Source organism: Vipera berus (genome assembly GCF_964194415.1).
Source record: "Vipera berus genome assembly, chromosome: 4".
Taxonomy (NCBI): Eukaryota; Metazoa; Chordata; class Lepidosauria; order Squamata; family Viperidae; genus Vipera; species Vipera berus.
The window spans coordinates 55,348,002-55,371,530 of NC_138206.1; the positions used below are offsets into that span (position 1 = coordinate 55,348,002).

The following is a 23,529-nucleotide window of genomic DNA, read 5'->3' on the forward strand; positions in this document are numbered from 1 at the left end:
TTCGTCTTCAACACCCTCCTCCTCCCCCTCGTCTGAGTCATCCGAGACATCCGAGCCGGCTGCCGGACCCACAGGCTGGCCCTGAATCACAACAGTTAGGAAGTGCTTATATTTGCCAAGCTTTCTTGACAATAAGGAATTTTTAAAGGCTCTGCAAATTCTAGGTAGCCAATAGAAAACATTCCTACTGAATATACTTGGTAATATGCTTTTAGTGACTTTTTATCTCTTTAAAAATAGACGTATCTGTAGTATTCATACGGCAAGATAAATTTAAAGACAATGCTTCTAGGTTTCAGCCATTATATAATTTGACATTAACATAAGGGTGTATACATAAGATATATTTTGAATAAACATTTACAGCCCAATTTTAATTTTAATTTGAAGAGCTTTATGAGCACTGCTTGGAAAATTCCAGTTCTCTTTTAATACTTGCACTGTGGACAACTCTTGCTGACGATCAAAATACCTTTTTTTCCCTGTTAGGTGTCATGGTCATTGTCATAACTACTGAATTAATAAATCTCTGAAATTCAGGAATGTTTTATAGAACACTGAAGTGTGAATAAATTGTTACAGTTTAGTAATAATAAATTATTTTCTTGCCTGGCCAATATTTTGGAAATCTTTCACCTTATAACATAATTCAATTCCTCTGTTTGCTCCCACCAGAACAAGTTTTTTTTTTAAAAAAATCTAGCTTTACTTATCTTTTGACTTGCATGCTGGGACTATCTTCTAAAAGAAAGCTAAGATTTGAGAGAAGAATGGGGAAAATTAATTTAAATTTAAAATAAAGTAAACTTTCATTAGATTAATATTAAAAGTACACCTAGATTACTCACATACTTAATACTTTCTCCTTGCTAACTTAACTATATTTAGCGGCAACATTTGGAGGGCTCTTTGTTCACTCTAAGAAGTTAAGGATAGCTTCTGCACTACAGTATAATCAAGATATTTACTCCATGTTGCAGAAAAATTGATGAAAATTGACTTGCTCCTCAGCAGATGAAATTATTTGAATAGGTTGTTCATTTTCCCAATAGTTGACCCTATGATTCTTTTTAATTTCTGCAGATATCAGGTGAATGTTTCCCATTAATTCCTTTGCAGAAATATAATGCAATATATTTGAACAAAAACGTTTCACTTTAAAGAACAAACACACGCGCCCACACACACACTTTTTTTAAGGCAGCTGTTTCTTCCTAAAGTAGCCTGAATTAGTAAAAGACCAGAGCAAAGTATATTGCTTTACACTTATAACCAGATGTTTCTTTTTAGTTTTAATTGCATTTGCTGATGTTCTTGCTTGAATAGAAATCAGTAGCTCTTTCACCTTTAGTTGGGAGTGCAGCCTATATAGCATGGTACTGATCAGTTCTCCAGATCTATCTAGTTCAGGGGTTCCCAACCCTGGGGGTGTGAGAATGATATTCCAGTGGGTGTGAAAAATTGGATTTTCAAAATTATAGTGGATATGCATAATTCGTTGCTATTTCAAACTTTTATAAGGGGTGAGAGAATATATCAGAAGCATTCTAGGAGTGCGGGGTATAGAAAAGGTTGGGAGCCACTGATCTAGTTCAGTCAGAACTAAGAATACGTAAATGCCATCTCAAAGATTGACATTGACTTCCGTCTTCTGTGCCATAGTGATTTTTCCAGTATGCAAGGAATAATACACCCTTGTATTTCTTGACCTAGCTTGGAGTTTGTTGAAGTGTTCGAGATTTATTAAATGTGACATATGTTCATTATTGGTTTTGTTGCTAAATTTCAGTGATGAGATTTGGTCACAGATATGAAGCTGAGGGTCATAAATACCACTCTGCAGAGAAGTTTGCGACTTCCTGTTTTAACCAACAAAGTATAGGGATACAAACTATTATAAAAGTAACTTTTGGAGCATCAACTATTACAAGTGTTTTATTTATGTTTGCCTTACTTTTGAAAACTTTATGCAACAATATAATTTATGCTGCATCTGTTGAGCGTTCTTGGGATTTTGTCAGATTTACCAGGTTTAGGTTGTGTTACTTTATTGTAAGCTAGGTTAACAGAATCTTGCAAGTCTGAAAGTACAATTCTCCCACTGCCACTTACAGCCCAAGAACATAGGGAGGATCCTTTCTGAGCCTCTTGCTCTCTCCACTGTGCAGCTACAGGCTATGATGTCTCTTGACCATACTTCGGCAGCACCTCTTTGCCTAGTCCAGGGGTAGGCAACCTTGGCTCTTTTATGACTCATGGACTTCATGCTGGCTCAGGAATTCTGGGAGTTGAAGTCCACAAGTCATAAAAGAGCCAAGGTTGCCTACCTCTGGCCTAGTCTCCCAGATCTTTCATACGTACTATTACAGATTTTCAAATGTATTTTCAGATTTTGTTGCAGCTTTCCTGACCCTGCCATATTCCTGAAGTACTGGAACTGCAAGTTTCAGAATTCTAAGACAACATGACTGATTGCTTATATACGAATATTGCTGATCTTTATTCTGTAGGCCTGCTAAATTATAGTTCAGAATTATGCAGGTCAGCCTTAGGCTTATGTTCTCCATCTTCTTTCCTCTGATGAGACTACAAGGAGAACGTTGGAAGTTTAAGTACAGTGTAGTATGCTGTCTCAGTCTTAACTGTGATTAATTTTCATTAAGTCACTTTCACACCAAAGGTTTATTTGCCACTCTGTAAAATAGCATCCATAAACAGAATGCTAGTAGAGGGTAAGGAGTACTTTTTAAATCAAGGATTTCTTATGTTAATACTTTTATTTTGTTCAAATCTGTAAACATTCATATTCTAAGGGCCTCCAACCTTACACCTTGCAGTTTTTGAATTAAAACTCCAACTAGTATGCATGGGCAGTGTTTAGGGACAAAAGAATTTTAATCTGAAACTTTTTCAGATACTTAGTACTGACAGTTAGATCTACTTTTTAAAGTAATTAATGTTGTAGTCTTATACTGTGCTCTATATACCTTATATTGAAGGTCATTTGAATAATGGTTGGGAGGGTGTTAAAAACAAGTGGTGTGGTGGTCTAGTGGTGAAGACGTTTGCCTGGAAAGGTTGTGAGTTTCTCTCCTAGGGCACAAACAAAAACTGTCTGTTGCAAACTCCATGTAGGCTTCAGGAAGGGCATCAGTCAGTAAATGCTCAGCTCCATCCAGTGGCTTTGACTCTATTCTGAATTAAGGGACCACAGAATCATAAAAAGGGAGTTATCACTGTTAAAAACAATCCCCAAATGATTATTCCATGGCTCCCAAATTTTGAGCAATTAATTTTAGAAACAGAAGGAAAAAAATGACTTGTTTTTTTAGTAGCACCCCGTTTCTTTCTACATGTCACATGTAAATGTATATTTTAACTATGTGAAAATGTTTTGATATGTTGTACTTTTGGTGGTGCAGAATTAACACCAGTCCATTACTTTTAATAAGTAAAAGTGGCATATAAGGGCCGTAGTGGTGCAATGGTTAGAATGCATTATTGCAGGCTAATTCTGTTGATTGCCAGGAGTTTGATCCTCACGGTTCACTCAGCCTTCCATCCTTCCAAGGTTGGTAAAATGAGGACCCAGATTGTTGGAGGCAATATGCTGACTCTGTTAAACTGTTAGAGAGGGCTGTAAAGCACTACGAAGCGGTATATAAGTCTAAGTGCTAGTGCTATATATCTGTTGTTAATGTCTCATTGTCGTAAGGTCTTAATCACTGAATGTATGAGAAGCTTTAGCTTGCATTTTTAGTTCATTTCTATGTTTATTCCATAATATTTTGAACTTTATCTGAAATGCTTTATGCTTGTAGTATTTCATATATCCTAGTTACTGAAAGCTAATGTGTAACATGTGAAATGACAAAAATAATATAGCATTTGGTTTTCAGTTAAAATCTTAGTGGAATTGGGAATATAAGTGTTAAGTGAATTGTGATAATTCATTAAAATAACCAGTTAAAATTAAAACAAATTATATGGATTGCTAATGTTTAGATTGCTTTTAGTTTATATTAGTATAAAAATCCTTGTTTATAATTGTGAAATTATGGAGAAAATTTATATCAATATGCTGACTTGGAATGTATTATATGCAGTCCTTGGGTTATCACAGCGATCAGGGCCAGGTTTAATGTTACTAAGTGATGCAATCATAAAGCATAACTTCATATGACTATATTACTTAGTGACAACAATCCCAGCAATTCTGGTTACCATTGTAAACCCAATATTCAAGGCTGGGGGCTGAGAAGTGGAATATTATAGTGCAACAAATGTAGAAAATTTGGAATCTGGGACATGTGAGTGCAGGAAGGCTAGGAGTGGATGGCATAACACTAGTGCAGGATTTACCAGAATGACTTGCTACCTTCCCTGCCAGCTTCCCCATTGATTTTGCTTATGGGAAGCTATAGGGAGATCTCAAATGACAATCATGTAATTGTGGGTTGCTGCAACTGTCACGTGAGCTGGTTGCCAAGTAGCCAAATTGCAAGTTCTGGTGCTACCACAGCCAGAAAAAATGTGGACTGATTGTTAGTAATATTAAAATTCAATTGATTGCTGAACAGGTAGTTGGTAACTAAGGTCTACAGTATCCTAAACCAGTGATGGCGAACCTTTTGGAGACCGAGTGCCCAAACCCTACTTATTGCAAAGTGCCAGGGGCGCATCAGCATTACGGTGCCCTCGGGGGGGGGGCAGGGAGGCGCTTCTGAGTGCCGCCTCTGGCACGCAAAAACCAGGGGCGCAAAAATGGGCCACCATGCTGCAAGGCGCTGATACAAGGCACTGCACCACGCAAGAACGGGGCAGGGCTAGTGAGTATTATGCAGGCACTAGCCCCGCCCCATTTGCAGCATGCACATGTTCGCAGCCCTGTGCATGCACGCACGTAAAATGCTCCCTCCTCCGTTATTTAATTGTTTTTTAACTTTTGTACTTTGTTTTTTAATATTTATTGCCCTGTACACCGCCCTGAGTCCTTCGGGAGAAGGGCGGTATAAAAATTTAATAAATAAATAAATAAATTTTCTTCCAGTCTGCCAATCAACAGTGGTTGGTGACCTCTGCTCTATCACCTCAACTCGAGCTTGCTAGTCAGCCGCTTTGCCTCCTTTGTGCTGGGCGGGGTTTCTGCTCCGGGCAGTGGTAGCGACCTGATGGACCTGCTGCTGCCAGCAGTGGCACGTGTGCCAACAGAGAGGGCTCTGAGTGCCACCTCTGGCACGCGTGCCATAGGTTTGCCACCGCTGCCCTAAACTATCTGAAGAACAATGTTGATGTTAAGTGGTAGATAAGAATTTTCTTTAAATGGCATTTTTATTAGATTTTAGAACAATGGTGGGGAATGGTTGTCCATTAAAGCTGAATGTTAAAATGGTGTAAGGTACATAAATTTTGCATGATGCACATAAAATTTATATAATGCTGTGCAGTTTATGTAAAACGTATGTATTGTCTTTATTTATTTGCCAAACAGTAGACTGACTCTTATTTCAGAATTCAGACTTTGTCCGTTGCATGCAGAATCTGCTCAATAGGGAATGAGGTTTTTACTGTGCTGCTTAAGAAGTAAAGAGTTTAATTTTTTAGCATTGTACACGTCACTCATAAAATTAAATCTTCTGAAAAGTCCTTGAATATAGAAAATAAGGACCTTCTGTTTTGTAAAAAGATTTGATTGTTCATATACTCAAATTCACTAATGTATCCTGTGGTTTATATGATTACTAAGAATAGGTTGTAATGGTAGTGCAAAACGTGATATAAATAAAATTGGGACCTAATTTCACTAGTTTCTGTTTACTTTATCAATTTTAAAATAGTTTGGTTCTTTTAAAAAAGAACAAAAACATTTCACAATCCCTTTAGTAGGTCTGCTACCTATTTTATTAGATGAAGTGTGAAAAAGGATGAGTTTGAAAGATAATATCCAAGCAAGGTTTTAATCTAAAGGAATATATTTCCATAGAAAATGTAATTTCAGAGTCAGACTATGGTATGCAAACGTGCATAATATCCATTAAAACTGAATGGAATAATAATACATTAGAAGAAAGAAACTTTATATAGGGAGGTCTATTTAGGGTTTATGGCAGTAATTTCACACAAGAATTCCATTGCCTAAAAGTAAAACATGAATATAAATTTAAATTATTTAAGTTAGCTAAAGGGTTTATTAAATTTGAATATGATTTTTGAAGATTTTCAATAAAAATTTTAATTTGAAAATATTTTCAAATTAAAAATATTTACTTTTTAAATATTATTGAATGTCACCTAATGTCACTGGATTTCATTGTACCTTTAAGTAATGCTTTGTCAAACTTTCTCTACCTGATCTAGGATGCTTTAATAACCTTGAGGCATAGCTTGTATTTTCCCATATGGAAGCCATGAACTTTCAAATTAATAATATGGAGAAGAATATTTTGCGTAATTCAGTGTGATACACAGATGTGTGTGAAAGTTTTCTCCCTAAGACCTTGGACAGCTGCTTTCATTCAGAGTAGATAGTACTAGTTTGACTTGTTAAAGGCAGGATCGTGGCCTGTTAAAGGATTTTCCTGGTATTGTCTAACTAATTATTCTTTATGTTAAAGGTTTTACTGCTGGCCTCTTCCCCCCACCCTACAGGATGGTATGAAATTTGAAAGAAGACGATGCATACAGGTAACTTTTTAAATTTTAAAAATCTGTAAAAATGTTTTAGGATTATTTACAGTATATTTTATTTTTATTGAATTTTAGCTCAGAAATAGCTATTTTTCCTATGATAATTGTTATCCTTTAGATATTTATGTACTTATGAAATTAGTTGGAAGCATTGAATTCAGTATATTGCTCAGTACAGAAAAGTTAAAGCAGTTTTATCAATGTTTGGGCAGATATCCAGCAGAGGGGAATTCATCTTGATCATTTAGTTTTGTTGTCAAACTGTTTTTACTATGAGTATTTAAAAAAATCATCTCCAATCTGGGTACCTGTAACTTAAAACCATTATTCTGTGTCATACCTTCTGGGAGGTAACAAGTTTTGAACTTTTCCTGTGTGAAGTCAAAAGCGTATCTAATTTCTTCAGTGTCTCCATGTAAGATTTAAATTTCAGTTCCTTGATCATAGTTGTTGCCATACTATAAAGTTTGTCTAGTTTGTTTGAATCTTTTTTTAAAAATATAGTGATCAGAATATACCATATGTGGTAGAACCTGTTCTTTTAAACATGATGTTGATGTGTGCCACATATTAGTTATCATGGAACACAGCAATGGCACACTGATGACACTTTCAAATGGTATCTGGTTCTGTGAGACTCCAAAATTAAATAGAACATAATTATTTAAAAAATAGTGATTGAAATCATACAAGAAGATTTCATGAATGTTTTTTTGAAATACGAGCCATTTTAAAAAAATAATGGTCTATGAATTTATTCATGTACCAAATAAAAGTTATAGAGATAACTATTCCATTCTGGACTATAAGCATAATATACCAGTTCTAAAATCCCTTCAACTTCTCTGCAAATGCAGATTTAGTTCATTGGCTGTGGTCTATTATAATTTAATAGTTACAGAAGCATTTAATATGTAATCCTCCAATTGTTGGCTGAAGGCTGCAGTAACCCTGTTTCTTCACTTAATAATGCTAGTATATATTCTATATGTTTGTATATTAATTAAAAGCTTTTTAAATACTTATCTCCAAGACATTTAAAGTTACTAAAGTGGCATATCATTTATAAAACTATATTAAAATGGCAACTCTGATATTTTGAAAACAAGAAAAGTGTTGGAAGTATTCATCAATAAATCTGCTTGTGGATTATATACTGCTTTTAGCTATGGCTATATAAAAATTCTGACAATCAGTGCTTACTTTTATTCTTGCTCTGTGTTAATAAATACTCCCCCCAAATGATTTATATCAAATCAAAGCATTACAAAGTAATTAACAGTCCTGTTTTCTGGCATATTTATTACCTAAATTAATTTGTGCGTTTCACAGTAAAGATTAAAAATCATGATTTTGTGATAAACTAGAGATCTTGGTTAGTGTATTGCTTGACCTTAGTTTAAGAAAGGAATCATAAGAGTTACATGCTAAATTGCATGTATGTTAGATGTAATTCAGTTTCATTTGTTTTTATTTGCTATCATAAACTTTTGCAACATGATTAGTATTTAAAATACATGTTACAGGATTCTTTAGAGTCAAAATTATAGTAAAACAGTTGAAAACAAGATATATAAAATGCACTATATTTGTAGTATATTTGTTTTTCGTTCGCTTTTCCCCCCCCCAAATAACTAGAAAAAAATAAATTAAAGAGATGGTAATATTGCTAAAACAACCTCAACATTAGTTCATAATAAGTATGGCATCTTCTAATTTCATAATTTCACTATGCTTCATCTTTCTCCCTTATATGGGAGAAATATATTGAGGAAAACAAGAACTACTGTCTGTATTCCCTGACTAGGAAACATGTCTGCAGGTCCTGGCTGAGGCTTTTCATTTGGGCCTCACTTCTTCTTCAGGCGGAATAGAATATGGATAAAGTATGCAGGAGCAGTCTAACATGATTCCTATTTGTGGGATGCAACAGACAACTCCTGATTCATCCTTCCTATGTGGGGTGAAAATGACAGGTTTGTCCCACTATTTTCCTTTGAAGAGAAAAGATGGTCCATATGCAAAGGATTGGTAAAATAAGCTAGATAAAAGATAGAAATATGGATATGGGTAGGCAGATATTGGGGAGGGATATCATTCAGAACATTGCAAACTGGATGGGTTGGACTTGTATGCTGGGGGTTTTCCCATTGATGTTTAATTATTCTTCTGTGTTATAAAAATTATTCACAAAATTTTTGTGCCAATATGCATTTTGTGAAGATTCTGTAAAATTAAAGTTCTGACTTCAAATACATGCTACCTGAAAGTATAAAGTAGTATTGGGTGAAGTGGGGCTTTCAATCATACATGTATGAACATGATTATTGTATGCTATCATAAAATTCCTTGGAGAAAGGTTAAGATTTTATTCATCAAATTTATTTGCCTCCCATCTCACGGTTCAGATGATTGAGTGGAGATAATATGCCATTGAATGTATAAAAGAAAAGTACACTTAAATTTTGTATACATTTTTTTAATTAAACCAGTGTCAAAAAATAAAACATAAGAATTAAAACAGCGCAAAAAGAAATTTGGAACATGTATGTCTAGTTATGCATATATTTGTATATGATGTTAAAGATTTAAATGTATTCTGCACGGCTCTTTCTTCTTGGGTCAGTTTTTTGACCAAAACGATTTCCTCTACTTTAAAATCCATTGATCCAATCCTCAGTTTTCTAATATTTGAAATAACAAACCGGGCAACTAATAAGAGTAATTGAATCGATTGCTTATGCTTTTATCAGTGTTATGATTTAGAAAAATGGATGGTACACAAAAAACAAATGCAGTGGTTAAAACTTTTGAATGATTTATAGAGCAAGTTTTAAAATTCTTAGCCAAAAGAAAAGAAAACCAGTTGGGCATTGCCATCAAGTCAATCAACCCCACCTAGTAAATGTATAATAGCATAGTGTATCTTTGGCTGAATGTAGCATCACCTGTGGATTATCTTCGTTGGAGAGTTTTTGATAATTTAGTGAGATAGATTTAAATGACATTCTGTGCCACAGAGTGTTTTAGTGACAATTCATTAAGTTCATATTCCATATTTTCCAGACATTTTTCAAACTTCAAGAGAACGTGCTACACTAATGTACAACTTCTATACAACATTTTGAAGAGTTTCTCTTGACGTTAAATGAAGCAGGTGTGAACAGTTATTCTAAGTTGTCAATAGTTATAGTAGTACTTACAAAGGAGCGACTGAATATGTCTTACTTGGAACAGCATTTGTGATCATTCCTTTTGCTGAATATATTCAGCATTAATGGATTTTCCATTAATAATCAAACCTCTAATTGTATAAAATCCTCTATCTTCCCACTCCTTGTATTGAACAAACTTATTTTCATGCTTAAAAGAGGATGATCGAGGAATGGGAGAAGAGATCAGGAGCCAAGGATTGTTTCCACCTTTTCAAAACTTCTAAAGTAAGTTTTAAGTATGAATTTGTAACAGTAAATATTTCTTAATCTCAGGCGGAACAGTATAAATTTAACTGATAGGAAATCTAGTGTTAATGCAATATACGTGCCATTTTATTTCCTAATTATTTAATTTTAAAAGCATGAAAATAATGTTTCAATTTAACAGACTTCCATCGAGCTTTGGTTATATTGCATAGGTGCCTAATACTAGATTCTTAAACCAATGCACAAATGAGGGAATTATTTGCTATGAAGGAAATCTGGTGTTAGGTAATAGATTTAGCAGTATTTGTAACAAGAAAAATAATGTTAGAGGAAAAAATCACATTTTATGATTTGTTTTGTTTAAAAAGAATCCATATCTTATCCATTGATACTAATTATTGCTTGTGCCAATCAATATAGTTAAATTTTTGACATGCAAGGTTGCTTAAAGTTTGGAATTGCAATCTTGTGCATGTTTACTGAATATTGAGCACCGGTAGCCCTTACGCCTTTCAGCGATAGTTCAAAGTTACAGTGGCACTAAAAAAAATGAACATATGATTTGTTCCTAAAGTTATGGCCCCCATGAGCATGTGATTAAAATTTGGGGGCTTGGCAGCCCACACAGTTACAACTGCAGTGGTACTTTAACTCTCTCCCATGTGCCAATCTTCCCTCTTATTTTTGCTTTTTGAGATGCCTTGCACTTCACTACATATCTCTGCTGCCACTACCACCTGCTGCCTGTAGCTAACCTTTACTGTCTTCTTCCTTCTGCTGGCGCAGGATTCAGGCACTGAATGAGAGTGCAGCTCTGAGGTGTATGATAATGGAAAGGCTTGTTCTTGGATTCACCTCCTGCAAAGTCTTGCCAATGGAAGCGTCTCTACAAATTTTTGCCCCTGGGGAAGTGCAGTCACTGGGAAGTAAGGTTTTCCAGTAGCCCATTGATCATGGCTGCATACTTACCAGTGCTTGAATTGTGAGCCAGGAGCGAGAAGAAGATGGAAAGGTTAGCAGGAGGCAGCAGTGGTAGGGTCCTTGAAGTACAGGGTGGCGAATAGGACTGTGGTTGGGACTGAGCTGGGACAGCTACGGCTTCCCAGGGCACAGTGGCTTACTGGAAGCGAGCTGCTGGACAGGAGTGTGGCTGGGCTTTGTGCTATTGCTTGGACTTTTTGCAGCCCCAGAGTAGTGGTGTGCTATAAAGCCGCTTAGCCACAGTGCATTCTTTCACTGCTTGTGCTGCACTTCAGCAACCTCTCCCCCAACTCGTGCAGGTTACACCAAGCCTTTCCACCCCCTGCAGCACCCCTATGTTCCTTAGGTAGGATTACCTCTTCTTCTCACCTAATGAACTACATATCGTGGGGTTATGACAGCAACTGGGATCGCTGGGATGGCTGTTGCTATGTAACGTAGTCACACAATATCTGACTTTATGAGCGCATCACTTAGAGATGGAAATTCTGTCCCAGTTGTGATCAAGTCGAGTGTTACCGGTAATACTTATCATCCTCTTGTCTATTCTATTACATAGGAGAACACTTTAACCCTACTTGTTCAACAGAGGTTTACATAATTTTAAGATTTAAATTTAGGCTTTAATAATTTTGCTAAACCTGATGTACTTTTAAACTGATTTATCCTTAGAAAATGTTTGTAATGTTTAAATTACTGGTTTTTGCAACTTAAGTAATATGCCACAAGAAATGTTTTAAATTATGGTTCTCATAAATTCTGGGAGGTTCACTGAGGTTCTTTTGTTCATTTCTTAGTCTTTGGGAAATGGAAGGTGCTAGACTGAATTGTTCATGTCCGCTTAATTCTGATATTTAGAGAATTTGTGTGCCTGTCATTTAAGTTACTGTAAGGAAAGTAATCAAGTTTAAACAATCCAAATAGTGGTTAATTAATAATTAAATCCTTCTTGATATTAATATCTACATTCTGTAGACGGTACTGATAATGTTTGGCATTTATTATATATAAATTATAAATACAATTTATAACATAAATTTAATATGTCATTAATTTGAAACCAGGGCCATGCCTTTGGAAAATTCTCTTTCTTTCTTTCTTTCTTTCTTTCTTTCTTTCTTTCTTTCTTTCTTTCTTTCTTTCTTTCTTTCTTTCTTTCTTTCTTTCTTTCTTTCTTTCTTTCTTTCTCCCCCCTCTCTCTCTTTCTCTCTTTTTCTTTCTCTCTCCCTTCCTTCCTTCCCTTCGTGTGTGTGTGTGTACATATGCAAATGATCTGATTAATAATTTTTCGTTGTTTTAGTTTGTTAGTGATTCAAATGTGTACATGTTTCAGCTACAAACGTTTTATTTCATGATACCTTAATAGATGAAAGAGTCCATTTAAGCCATTAAGTCTGCACTTCTTTTTCAATTCAAGACTGATCTGAAGGTTCTGTCTTTATCAGATCATGATCTTAATGGCAAAATGCAAGAAATATGTATCAAAAGGGTCACTGAGTAATTTTTAAATTACTTAGATGATATGTGACGTCCTATTAAATATAAGCCATGAAAAGTAATTTATACTCAATGCATTGCGTCTTTTTCACTGTCTTTCTTATCTTCAACTGGTGTTGATATGTAAACCGTTATTTATTTTAAATCAGTAATTGTTGCTTTTCTTATGTAGATAGGTGCTATTTTTATCTATTGAATTTGAAATAGTAAGTAATATGTGTATGTGTTTTCAGCGAAAATGAAGGGTATATAGTACATACAAGTGCACTGCAAGATAATTCAGGTGATAATTACTACTTGGAACTAAGAGTTGGGGAGGAAGTACCTTCTGACTGTTAAAGGAAGTATTCACTGCTGGGGATTTATGGAAAATGGGTTTTGCTTTTGACTTAGAACAAAATGATATTTTGGATCATTTCAAGGTAATTGTGTTTTATTAAAGCTTGAGACATCTTATCTGTTCTGTGTTCTGTTAGAACAAATGTCACAACATTTTGAGTGTCATGCCAACAGATTATGGGAACTGTAGTTAATTTCTTTAATATGGCTTCTAACTTTCAACAGTAAATATTACTTATCTGAAGTTAAGGTTTATTTCTGCCTGTGGGGCAAAATCTGACAAAGCAGTAACTTCTGTGATTTCAGAAGAAAACTATGGAAAAAAATACCCAATTCCTATTTTTACTTTGTTGCCTTTTCTGCTACTTTTTGGGACTGTCTGGTTTGTCTGTATACTTCATTTTTATAACTGATTTGCTATTATTTTTTTAACTGCATGAGAACTTATTTGGACAAGAAGTTCTGAGCTGGAGTTTCACCAAAACAGAATCCACAAAAGTGATTCTTCTCTGTGATTTGGAAATTATATTTCAGTTGATGTAGAGTAAAACTGTATTTGCCTTCTTGCAACCAAATCAGATTGTTAGTGTACTGCTTCATGTCTTTGCTGAACATTCAGGGCCAATGTTTACTGTTTTAGTTTGAGAAAGAATGGAAAAATTTAGGATGATCAATTCTTTTCAGGGGGTAAGATGAGTTTGATGTTTATGAATATGATAATGGGTGTGATTTTGAGATACCTTTTCCTATCAGTTAATTATAATCACTGTGCTTGCTCTTCACAATACAGATTTGTAGAAATAAATATTTATTGTCAATGATCATGAGGCTGGAAAATGCTACAAAATCATTGCCAATGTCTTTTTTTTAATCCCATTTATATCCCGCCCTTCTCCGAAGACTCAGGGCGGCTTACAATTTAAGCACAAACCAATGTGCTTAGCAATAGCCTTCATTCTATGTATATGCCTGCTTATTAGGGCTTTCGCCCCCCCCCCCCAAGCGGCATTATTACAAAGTCAGCTTAATTGCCCCCCAACAATCTGGGTCCTCATTTTATCTACTACGGAAGGATGGAAGGCTGAGTCAACCTTGAGCCTGGTGGGATGCGAACCTGCACTAATTGCAGGCAGCTGGTGTTACTTAAGGAGGCATTAGCCCACTGCTCCAACAAGGATACCCATCAGTCACAGTCAAGCAGGAGGAACACAACTCAGGAAAAGGCTACACTGTTGTTACTCTTACCAGGGTTGGGAGGTAAATTTTTATCAGTAAAACACACTGGAAATTGATGGAAATGATTTTGTGGCTCTTGCTAGCACCATTTTCATTGGTAAGGGGTCTGCAAAGCTGAAGCACAAATGATTGTGGGTCGCAGATACAAAAATGAATCTACTACAGAATGGTTGAAAGAGAACAAATTTCATGTTTCAAAATGGCTGATTTAAAGTACTTAACTCTGTTGAAAATTATCTGAAGTAAGCAGTTCATACCAGAAACCTTTAAAGTATCAATGAGTTGAAACAGTTTTGTAAAAAGGAGTAGATTAAAATATATTCAAGATGATAGATAGATAGAATTCACAGGTAGAGGAAAAGTTGGTTGAAGTCATTACAGTTAAAGGAGATATCAGCCGTTTTCCAACACAGCTTAAATTGATTCAGTGTGTTCAATAAATATATGAGGCATCTTTTTAAATGCACACGCTGATTTTTGTGTGTTTGATTAGAATCTCTTTATCAATTAATAAGATCTTTGAGGAAGCACAGGTCATTCTCTTTGTCACAGTCCTTATAAGAGTTCCTTTTTTAAAAAAAATAATTTTAAGAATTTTGATTACAGTAATAAAAACTAATACAAATTAAATAGAGAAAGAAAACAATGTAAAGAAAGAATACGAAGTACAGGAAAAAAGAAAGAAGGAAAAAATACAACAAAAAGGGAAGAAATATATAAAGAAGTGAGTTCCAACCTTCATCACAAGCATAAACAAATTTAATAATTCTTTGCCCAGATCCTATCTATTTTCTATAAACAGATCCATAAAATATCAACTTTTCAATCCTGGTGGCAGCAAAAAAGTCCATAAAGGTTTGCCAGAATGTTGCGGGGGGGGGTGAGTTTTATTTAGCTGAGTCAAATAAAACAATATTATATTCTTTTTACTTCTAACAGTCAATATTTAACTAGACAACCTGTGATCCATTGGGTCATCCTTTCAGAATTATTTCCTTATCTGATTTCTCAATGCCTTCAACAATGGTAGACTTTCTAATGTGCTTGAAAAATCGGACCCTGCTTTCCAACTAGTGAGAACAATAGCAAAAAAATTCAATAGTTCCACTAAACTTTTTACTTTTTAAATTGAATTGATTTTTAATTTAACCTCTTTGCCCAAAGGCTGCTAGTGCAGCCCTAGGAAGAAGGCAATGGCAAACCACTTTCAAAAAGTGTTGCCAAGAAGACTGAGTTAAGACTGACTCAAAGACATAGATAGGCAAATAATATCTTTCTTTCAATCATCAACCAGCAAAAAACAAAGCTTTGAAAAACAGGTTTACAGTTAATACGATGAAATGATAGCACAAAATATATACTACAAAAAATGATTAAAAATTACCATTACAAACTATAAAATCATAGACTTAGAACTAAATTTATTAAGATTTTAAACATGAGAATTAATATAATGAACATTTGTAAAGTTTACATGAAACTGTCTCTGTATTATTTATTACATTTTGATTTATACAGCAGCATGTCTTGTGAATGTGACTCTTGAGTGGCTGATACGTTAAAATAATATTTTTTTAAAAAACCTTCCAGTGGTCACTGAGGGTAAAAGCAGTCAAAATAAATGAAAAAGACCTTTCTATGGGGCATTAAACATCCCCAACTCCTAAGCCAGGCATGTCTAACTTGTAGGCCTTGGGTTGTGGGCTGCATGCCCTTAGCAGGGGGTTGGACTAGATGACCTCCAAGGTCCCTTCCAACTTCTTCTTCTTCTTCTTCTTCTTCTTCTTCTTCTTCTTCTTCTTCTTATTATTATTATTATTATTATTATTATTATTATTATTATTATTATTATTATTATTATTATTATTAAATAGCTAATAATGTGGCCCCACAAGAAAAATATATATTAAAAATAAAGCTAGTTTGATATTTATATACAGTAACTACGTTATATATTTTATAGGTACCTCAAGATAAGGCCCAGGCAAGCCAAAATATTGGACATACGCCCTAGGCTTTAGAAAGGTGAAATATAAATTCAGTGTAAAAGTAATAAATAGATAATCTATAATTTTAACCATTGTCTGTCTAGTGCAGGATGAAGGCCTCTTCTGCTTGTTTCCAACCAAACTGAGTTTTTGTCAATTGGGCCCACAATACTTGTTGATGTTGTCGATCCAATAACAATATTTTTTCCTGATTCTAAATTGAAGAAGACTATATAGAATTATCATCATATGATGTTTTATTTTGTGGGGGACATATTTTCTGCCCCTCTTAGCAACCCATAATTTAGTAACCCCTCCCCCCAGTGCTCCAGTTAATTATGTCCAGAAGAGATCCAAACTTCACTACTGCAGAGGAGTAGCAAAAACTCTTCAGCTTAGTAAACTTAGCATTAAAAGGGAAGGAAAAAGACTGCTTGGTTCATGGGTCTAGAAACCATCTGAGCTTGGAACTGAAGCTTGGTCTTCACAGGTTTGCTGCTGAAGTCCACATACTATTTTTCTCTGACATCCTTTATCAAACAGATCATCAATGGTGGTCTCTTTTTGTGCATCATGATATTTTACATACTATGTAGTTCAAACTGCTTCTGTTATGACCTGCCAAAAATTGCTTATACCAGAATCTATAATTCGGGGAGAACAGCATCCATCCATCCATCCATCCTTTCATTCTAGTACTAAAAAATCAGTAGAGAAATCTGCAGAGTGAGAGTCAGTAGAGAATTCTGCATTTGTCTCTCCCTAATGGGACAAGCCCACCCCACTCACATCAGCAGATCACTTTGTGGGAGAGATGGGTGGCATAAAAATTTAATAAATAGTGGTAATAATAATTCTTTGGTGGCTTGTCACTGAATGGCATTGGTACAGTTTCTGATAATCCAAAGGGTGGAAGAAAAGTGGTTGGGACTCTGGGTGGATCCTACTAGGTTGCTGGTGAAGCGTGTAACAAAATATAATTGTAAAGATAGAGAATTATATTGTGCCCTTATTATTAAGAGACTTCTCATTCAATGGAAAGATAAATTTATACTCCCAATTATTGACTGCACTTATGTATTTCTACACTTATGCACTTTATATATCTTGCATCTTATGAACAAGTGGTTTGTGGATATGGACTGTATATAAACAGAAATAATGTTACAGATGTATTGTGTTGTTGTTCTTTCTATATCATGATTCCTGTTCTGCTTATTTAATTAAAGCACTGAAAAAAGAGAATTATGTCTTGTGAATATTAACCTTAGTATGGGTTAAGATTTTTGTTTATAATGAATTTGGTGAATCATGCAAGATTACAAGTGACTTGATTGTGTTAAATTCAACTTGTTTTTCCAAATTTGTTGTCACTAAAACAGGCTGCTATAAGTTGTTATGAATAATTGGTTGAACATTAAGTCCATGTTTAGATCCTTAGTTCTTGGAAAAAGGTGAAAAAATTGTGGCACTATATTTGGAAGTTAATCAGAAGGACTGAAATGGCATGTAATTTAATTAACACGCTTCCAAGTTTGCAGTCTTTCTCTCTGCATCACTGTGCTTAACTAAAAGTATTTGGATATTTTATATATTAAATTTCATGCAATCATACGACAGTATTTTGATTATAGTCAGAGATTACAAACTGTGGAATGATTGGAACCTGGAATGTTGAAAGTTAGAAGTCTTAGAGCAGCTGCTAAGGTTTTAAAGTTACTTCTATTTTGAAACTCAGACAGCATAATAATAGTTTGTTATTTTCATATTTGTTTACCAAACTAGCAGTATATTAAAAATTCCATATATTTTATATTACCTTATTGAAATACCTTTCAGTACTAATATTATGAGGCACACGTTAGGTGAAATAATGGATATATCATGAGGGAATAATCTGTTTAAATCTCAAAATGTGCAAAATTTTAAGAGTTTGGTGTAGTGGCTAAGATGCTGGGATAGAAACTAGAACTAGTTAAGTTCCAATCCTGCCTTGAACATGAAAGCTAAGTGGTTGCTTTTGGTTTAGTCGTGTTGTTTTAATCTTAACCTGTCAATCTTGTAATGAGAACAATATCAGGCGGGAACATTAGGTACAAGTGGTCCTTGCTTAACGACCACTTATTCAGCAATCATTCAGATTTGTGATGGCATTGAACAATTGGTACTTAAGATTGGTCTTTGAAGTTCTAGCCACTGCAGTGTCCCCTCAGTGGTTATTATTTGTGATCTATTTTGACAGCTTCTTGACAAGCAAAACCAGTTTAAAAGCTGGGAAGAGGTTGCAATTGGCAACCACAATATGTCCTCATTGAACAACAGCGCATGATGCTCTTAATAACAGCAACCAGAATGTGTGGAATTGCTATTGCTTGGTAAGATAGTTATGTGACATTATGCTTTATGAGTGTGTCATTTATCAATGGAATTTCTGGTTCCAATTGCTATCAATAACCAAGGATTATCCGTGATGTGCCACTCTGAGCTGACCACAAATAAAAGTGGGATAAAAATCAAATTAATCATTATTTCTTAAAATTTCAGCATTCATTTCAAAATATTATATGGCAACATTGAATTCTTGTGTTGTTTCAACCAAGACGTCACCTTTCCCACCCAAGATTGCCAGAATCTTGAAAGATTTCTGTTATGTTAATTACTTAGTTACTTACTTACTTACTTTTAATTAAATGTATACCGCCCTTCTCCCGAAGGACTCAGGGCGGTTAACAGGGCATATATAAATAACAATATAAAAATTAAAAAGGAATTAAACAAGTGCCCAGTTAAAAATTACAATAACAATAAAAGACCCATTAAAAACCCTAACGTTCCCCATCAGGCCAGACCAGCTAGTTCAAATAAGTGGGTCTTCAGACCGCGCCGGAGGAGCGAAGGTCCGATGCCATCCAGAGCTCAACCGGCAGTTGGTTCCATAGCGCCGGAGCGCCCACAGAGAAGGCCCTCCCCCTGGGGGCCACCAGTCGACATTCCCTGACCGGAGGCACCCTGAGGAGGCCCTCTCTGTGGGAACGCACAGGGCGGAGGGGAGTTGACGCCGGCAGCAGGTGGTCCTCGAGGTACCCCGGACCCATGCCATGTAAGGACTTGAAGATCATAAATTAGTTTTCTGTTTTGATTTTAAACCAATTAAGAACATTTTCAAACTTTCTTTTTGTTTGTGATGAAAGTTGGGGTTTTCATAAGAGTAGTGTTATTGAAAACATCTTTGAACTCTGTTGTTTTGGTATAATTTTGGCTTATTTGCTCATTTGAACCTAACGCATTTTACTGATTGTGGCTTGTTTTGTGTTAACAAATCAGAGTATGCAAAAAATAGTTTAGGGATTTCCACTTTCATTAGTTAATTTGTTGCTGTGTCTGAACAATATCTAATAGTATAATCCCAGTCCGTTTTGTCTTTCCTAACTTGTTCAACATGTCCAGTAGTACTGCCTAATAACTTTTAAGTGTATGGTAAAAGGTGTTTTTTTAAATATCCTTCTTTTTAAAGAAGGATTGTATATTTACTTCTTCTATCTATTCTGTTAGTTAAAATGAAGTTTTTGTTAAAAGTTCACCTTGACTAATATTGTTCAGCTTATGTATGTATGTAGCGGTATGTAGTCAATAATCAACTGTCTTGATATAATAACAAATAACAGGTGTTGACAGGTGCAAAAAAAAAATGTATGGAGTTACTTCTCAGTAATTATTTATTGTTGCTGCTTTAATCTGATAGGACTACCAGAATAAGTCCTACTAGACTAAAGCAGATATCCTACCAGATTAACATCTGTCTTCATAACTATTAGATATTCTCTGTGAATTACTGGGAATAGGTCCGCATTTGCCCTTTTCCTGCTTTCCAGACATTCCAAGCTCTGCTGTCTCTCTGCCCGCTGGGAAAGAGCCCCTGTCTTCTGTGACTCCAGGCCAGGGGTCTTCAAACTTGGCAATGTTAAGACTTGTGGACTTCAGCTCCCAGAATTCCTCAGCCAGTCATGGCTGGCTGAGGAATTCTGGGAGTTCAAGTCCACAAATCTTAAAGTTGCCAAGTTTGAAGACCTCTGCTCCAGACTATAGTCCCTCACAGATATTGTTACCCAGTTTGACTTAAAAACCTTGTTCCCTCTTGAATGTAAAGATTTCAGTTTTTTTTATTGAAAAGTTTTACAATACATTTTATCTTTAACAATCCCCCCTCCCTCCACCCACCCCTACCTAACCCTCCCTATCCCTCCCCCCCCCGACTTCCCAGAGCTAAGTACAAGGTATAAAAACAAAGAACAATCATAAACAACCATATGCTAACAACAATAAACTATTAAGTCTATCGCACTCTAGCTCATATGAAATGACTACAAGCAATACTAATATTACATTAAAAAAAAGAAAAAAAAAGAAAAGAAAACTTATTCAAATGCTAAGTGAAACTTTTTAGTCCCATATTTGTTCTGGATATAATCAATCCACTTTTTCCACTCCATAATATAACGTTGTTGCGAGTGATCTTTCAAATAAGCCGAAATCTTTGCCATTTCGGCCAGGTTAGAAACTTTTAAAGTCCACTCTTCTATAGTCGGGAGTTCCTCCTTCTTCCAATATTGACCTATTAAGAGTCTTGCTGCTGTGATTAAATTCAACATCAACTTAATGTCCACAACAGTAGCATCTGTAATTATGCCCAATAAAAACAATTGCGGACAAAACTTTATCCTTTGCTTGAAGATCTTCTGCATATTCCACCAAATTTTTATCCAAAAAGCCTTAACCTTTTTACAGGTCCACCATATATGAAAATACGTTGCATCTTCGCCACCACATCTCCAACATTTAGGTTGATAGTTCGGATACATACTTGCAAGCTTTTTAGGATCTAAATGCCATCTATAAAACATTTTATAAAAGTTCTCTCTTAGGTTTTGGGCTTGCGTAAATTTTACGTTCCTCACCCAGATCTTTTCCCACGTGTCCATTGTAATAACTTCTTGAATATTCTGAGCCCATTTTATCATACAGTCTTTAACAAGTTCTGTTTCTGAGTCAATATCTATCAATGCAAGATAAATCCGTTTGATATGTGCTGGACCCTGGTTTCTAATTTGCTTTACCAAATTTAAATAATGCCATCTTTTGGGATCCTGGAAATGTGTCTTCTCTGCCACAATGCCCTTTGGGATTAAGTTTCCCCTGAGATCTGGATAGCCTCCATCCTGCTGATATTTCAGGGAGCCTTGAAGACCCAGGCTTTTAGTGTGAGTGATTGAAGCCCACTTTTGGATAATTTGTGTTTGCTTTGGTTGTTACCCAGTTGGTCTCATATTTTTTTCTCTGTGTAAAATACTTAGTTTTATTGTACTCTGTACTTGTTTCCTCAGAGTCAATTGTTGCAAAAATTTAAATAAGTAAGTAAGTAGGTATTGTGTAGCCCAAAGTGGTAAGAATTGGTACTCTGATGATCTGATGAATATTGTAAAGGTACTTTTCATTAGATATTTATATATTGTCAGAATTGAATCACTTCATCGGATGAGAACACCTTGGGAAGTTCTCTTTCAGAGTCATTCTCTCTGTACTTTAAAGACAATTTTACCACCAGGTATTCTAATCCTAGGTAAGTTTTATTGGTGTCCAACTTGGGTTGATTTATTATTGTGCTCCCTTGTTTTTGCTTTTATAAGTTTGTTTTATTGTTAGATTCATTATATAACCTGCCCAATGTCTTTTGATGTGGGTGAGCAATCAAAAGTGTAAAATGAATTAAATATTTAATTAGACAAATAATTCTCTGAGCAATAATTTAATGGTTAGTTTTGAATATCTGTAAACTAGTACATATTTTGTTCAACAAACTGTGGCTAACCCCCCCCCCCTCACACACACATACACACATACCACCCCCAAGTATTGGAAAGACATGCTTGGCACTATTTAGAGAATCTAAGTGATCAAATTTGAAATGAAACACATTTTTAAGTTAGGCATAATTTGACAATTTATCAATTAAAAATTATAATGTATTAAGATACATATTTACATCTGCAATAGGAAACTTTGCACATCACTGAGAAAACAATACAAAAGGATGATATTTGATTGGAACTTAGAGAATATGCAGTAAAATGCAGTAACTAGCATTATGCGTACAATTACTTATTTGTTTTTTGTATCCCACTATTATTTTTTGCAAATAACTCAAAACAGTGAACATATCCAACACACCTCACTCTTCCTGTTTTCCCCACAACAACAGTCCTATGAGGCAGTTTGGACTGAGAGAGAGTGATTGGCGCAAACTCATCCAACTGGCTTTCATGGCTAAGGTGGGACTTAAATTCATGGTTTCCCGCTTTCTAGCCTGGTGCTAATACTATGCATACATAATTGAAGTTTAATTAAAGTCAAGCAAAAATGGCTTCTGCATACATTGCACATTATGTAGCAAGGTAAATACAAAGCTTAGGATTTGGTTTCTAAAGTTTATAATAGTGGATGCTGTATGGCTGAGAATAAGAAGAGGGAAAATCAGAAATGAAATGTTTATATTTTACTTTTTCATTTTTCTTCCATTTTAAGAATTATAAATAATATAGTAGGGATTTTGCTGTTAAGCTCAAATATTTACTCCTATACTTGCATACATACATACATACATACATACGTATATGTATAAAACAACACAATGTACTCTGCTCGGAATATTGAGCATTAATTGTACAACCTTAGTAATTATCTGTCCATCCATAGATACTATCCTTTTGGAAATATACATTATCTGTCTTAAATTATGTATAAAAATGAAAAAAATAATAATGATTGTATGCCTTCCTCTGAATCAACAAATTACAATAAAATGAAAAGATTTCTATTATGGAATGTTGCGGATGCATGTAGAATTTAAATGCAATAATTTCAGTATATGATGGGGTCAACTCATCTGTGAATGAATGGAAACTTGGTAAATTGTTCAGCATCAAGTAAGAAGTAAAAAAAAAGATATATCCCCTTTGCTGTTCATTATATTTATAGGCAATAAAAAAGTGATGTGAAAATTATTATGTACAAGAATGCTTGGTCCCACTCTGTTGTATGAAAACAAGAAATGGACAATTCAGGAAGCTTAACTAACTTTGTTCTTTACAAATGGTTCTTGAGCTTGTTTGGGCATTATGGTAGAGAAGTGTAGATATTGTATATTGTTGATTGAAGATCAGCACACTTTTTCTCTATGAGATTGTGCTCTTGCACCATGTGTAAAGCTTCAGAAGAGAGATACATGAGAGAGGGAGGAGACATCTGCCTAGCTAGCCAGTTCAGCTGAAAAAATCTTGGTGATGAGTGGAATGACAGATGTCATAACTGATCATCCTTATGGT

The 23,529-nt window shown here is 35.0% G+C and overlaps 1 protein-coding gene across 3 annotated transcripts in view; it reads left to right on the forward strand.

Annotated features, from left to right (window-relative positions):
- Positions 1–23,529, forward strand: part of DYRK1A (dual specificity tyrosine phosphorylation regulated kinase 1A) — a 127,650-nt gene that overhangs the window by 23,143 nt on the left and 80,978 nt on the right. The window contains exon 2 of one of the 3 annotated variants that reach the window (XM_081327121.1): positions 6,615–6,684. In XM_081327121.1, coding sequence (XP_081183247.1) covers positions 6,675–6,684 — 10 coding nt within the window. In that variant the 5' untranslated portion in view covers positions 6,615–6,674. Of the gene's footprint in view, positions 1–6,614; positions 6,685–8,492; positions 8,664–10,056; positions 10,128–23,529 lie in introns of those variants that run through there. The other 2 variants (XM_081327120.1, XM_081327122.1) reach the window with 2 other exon arrangements.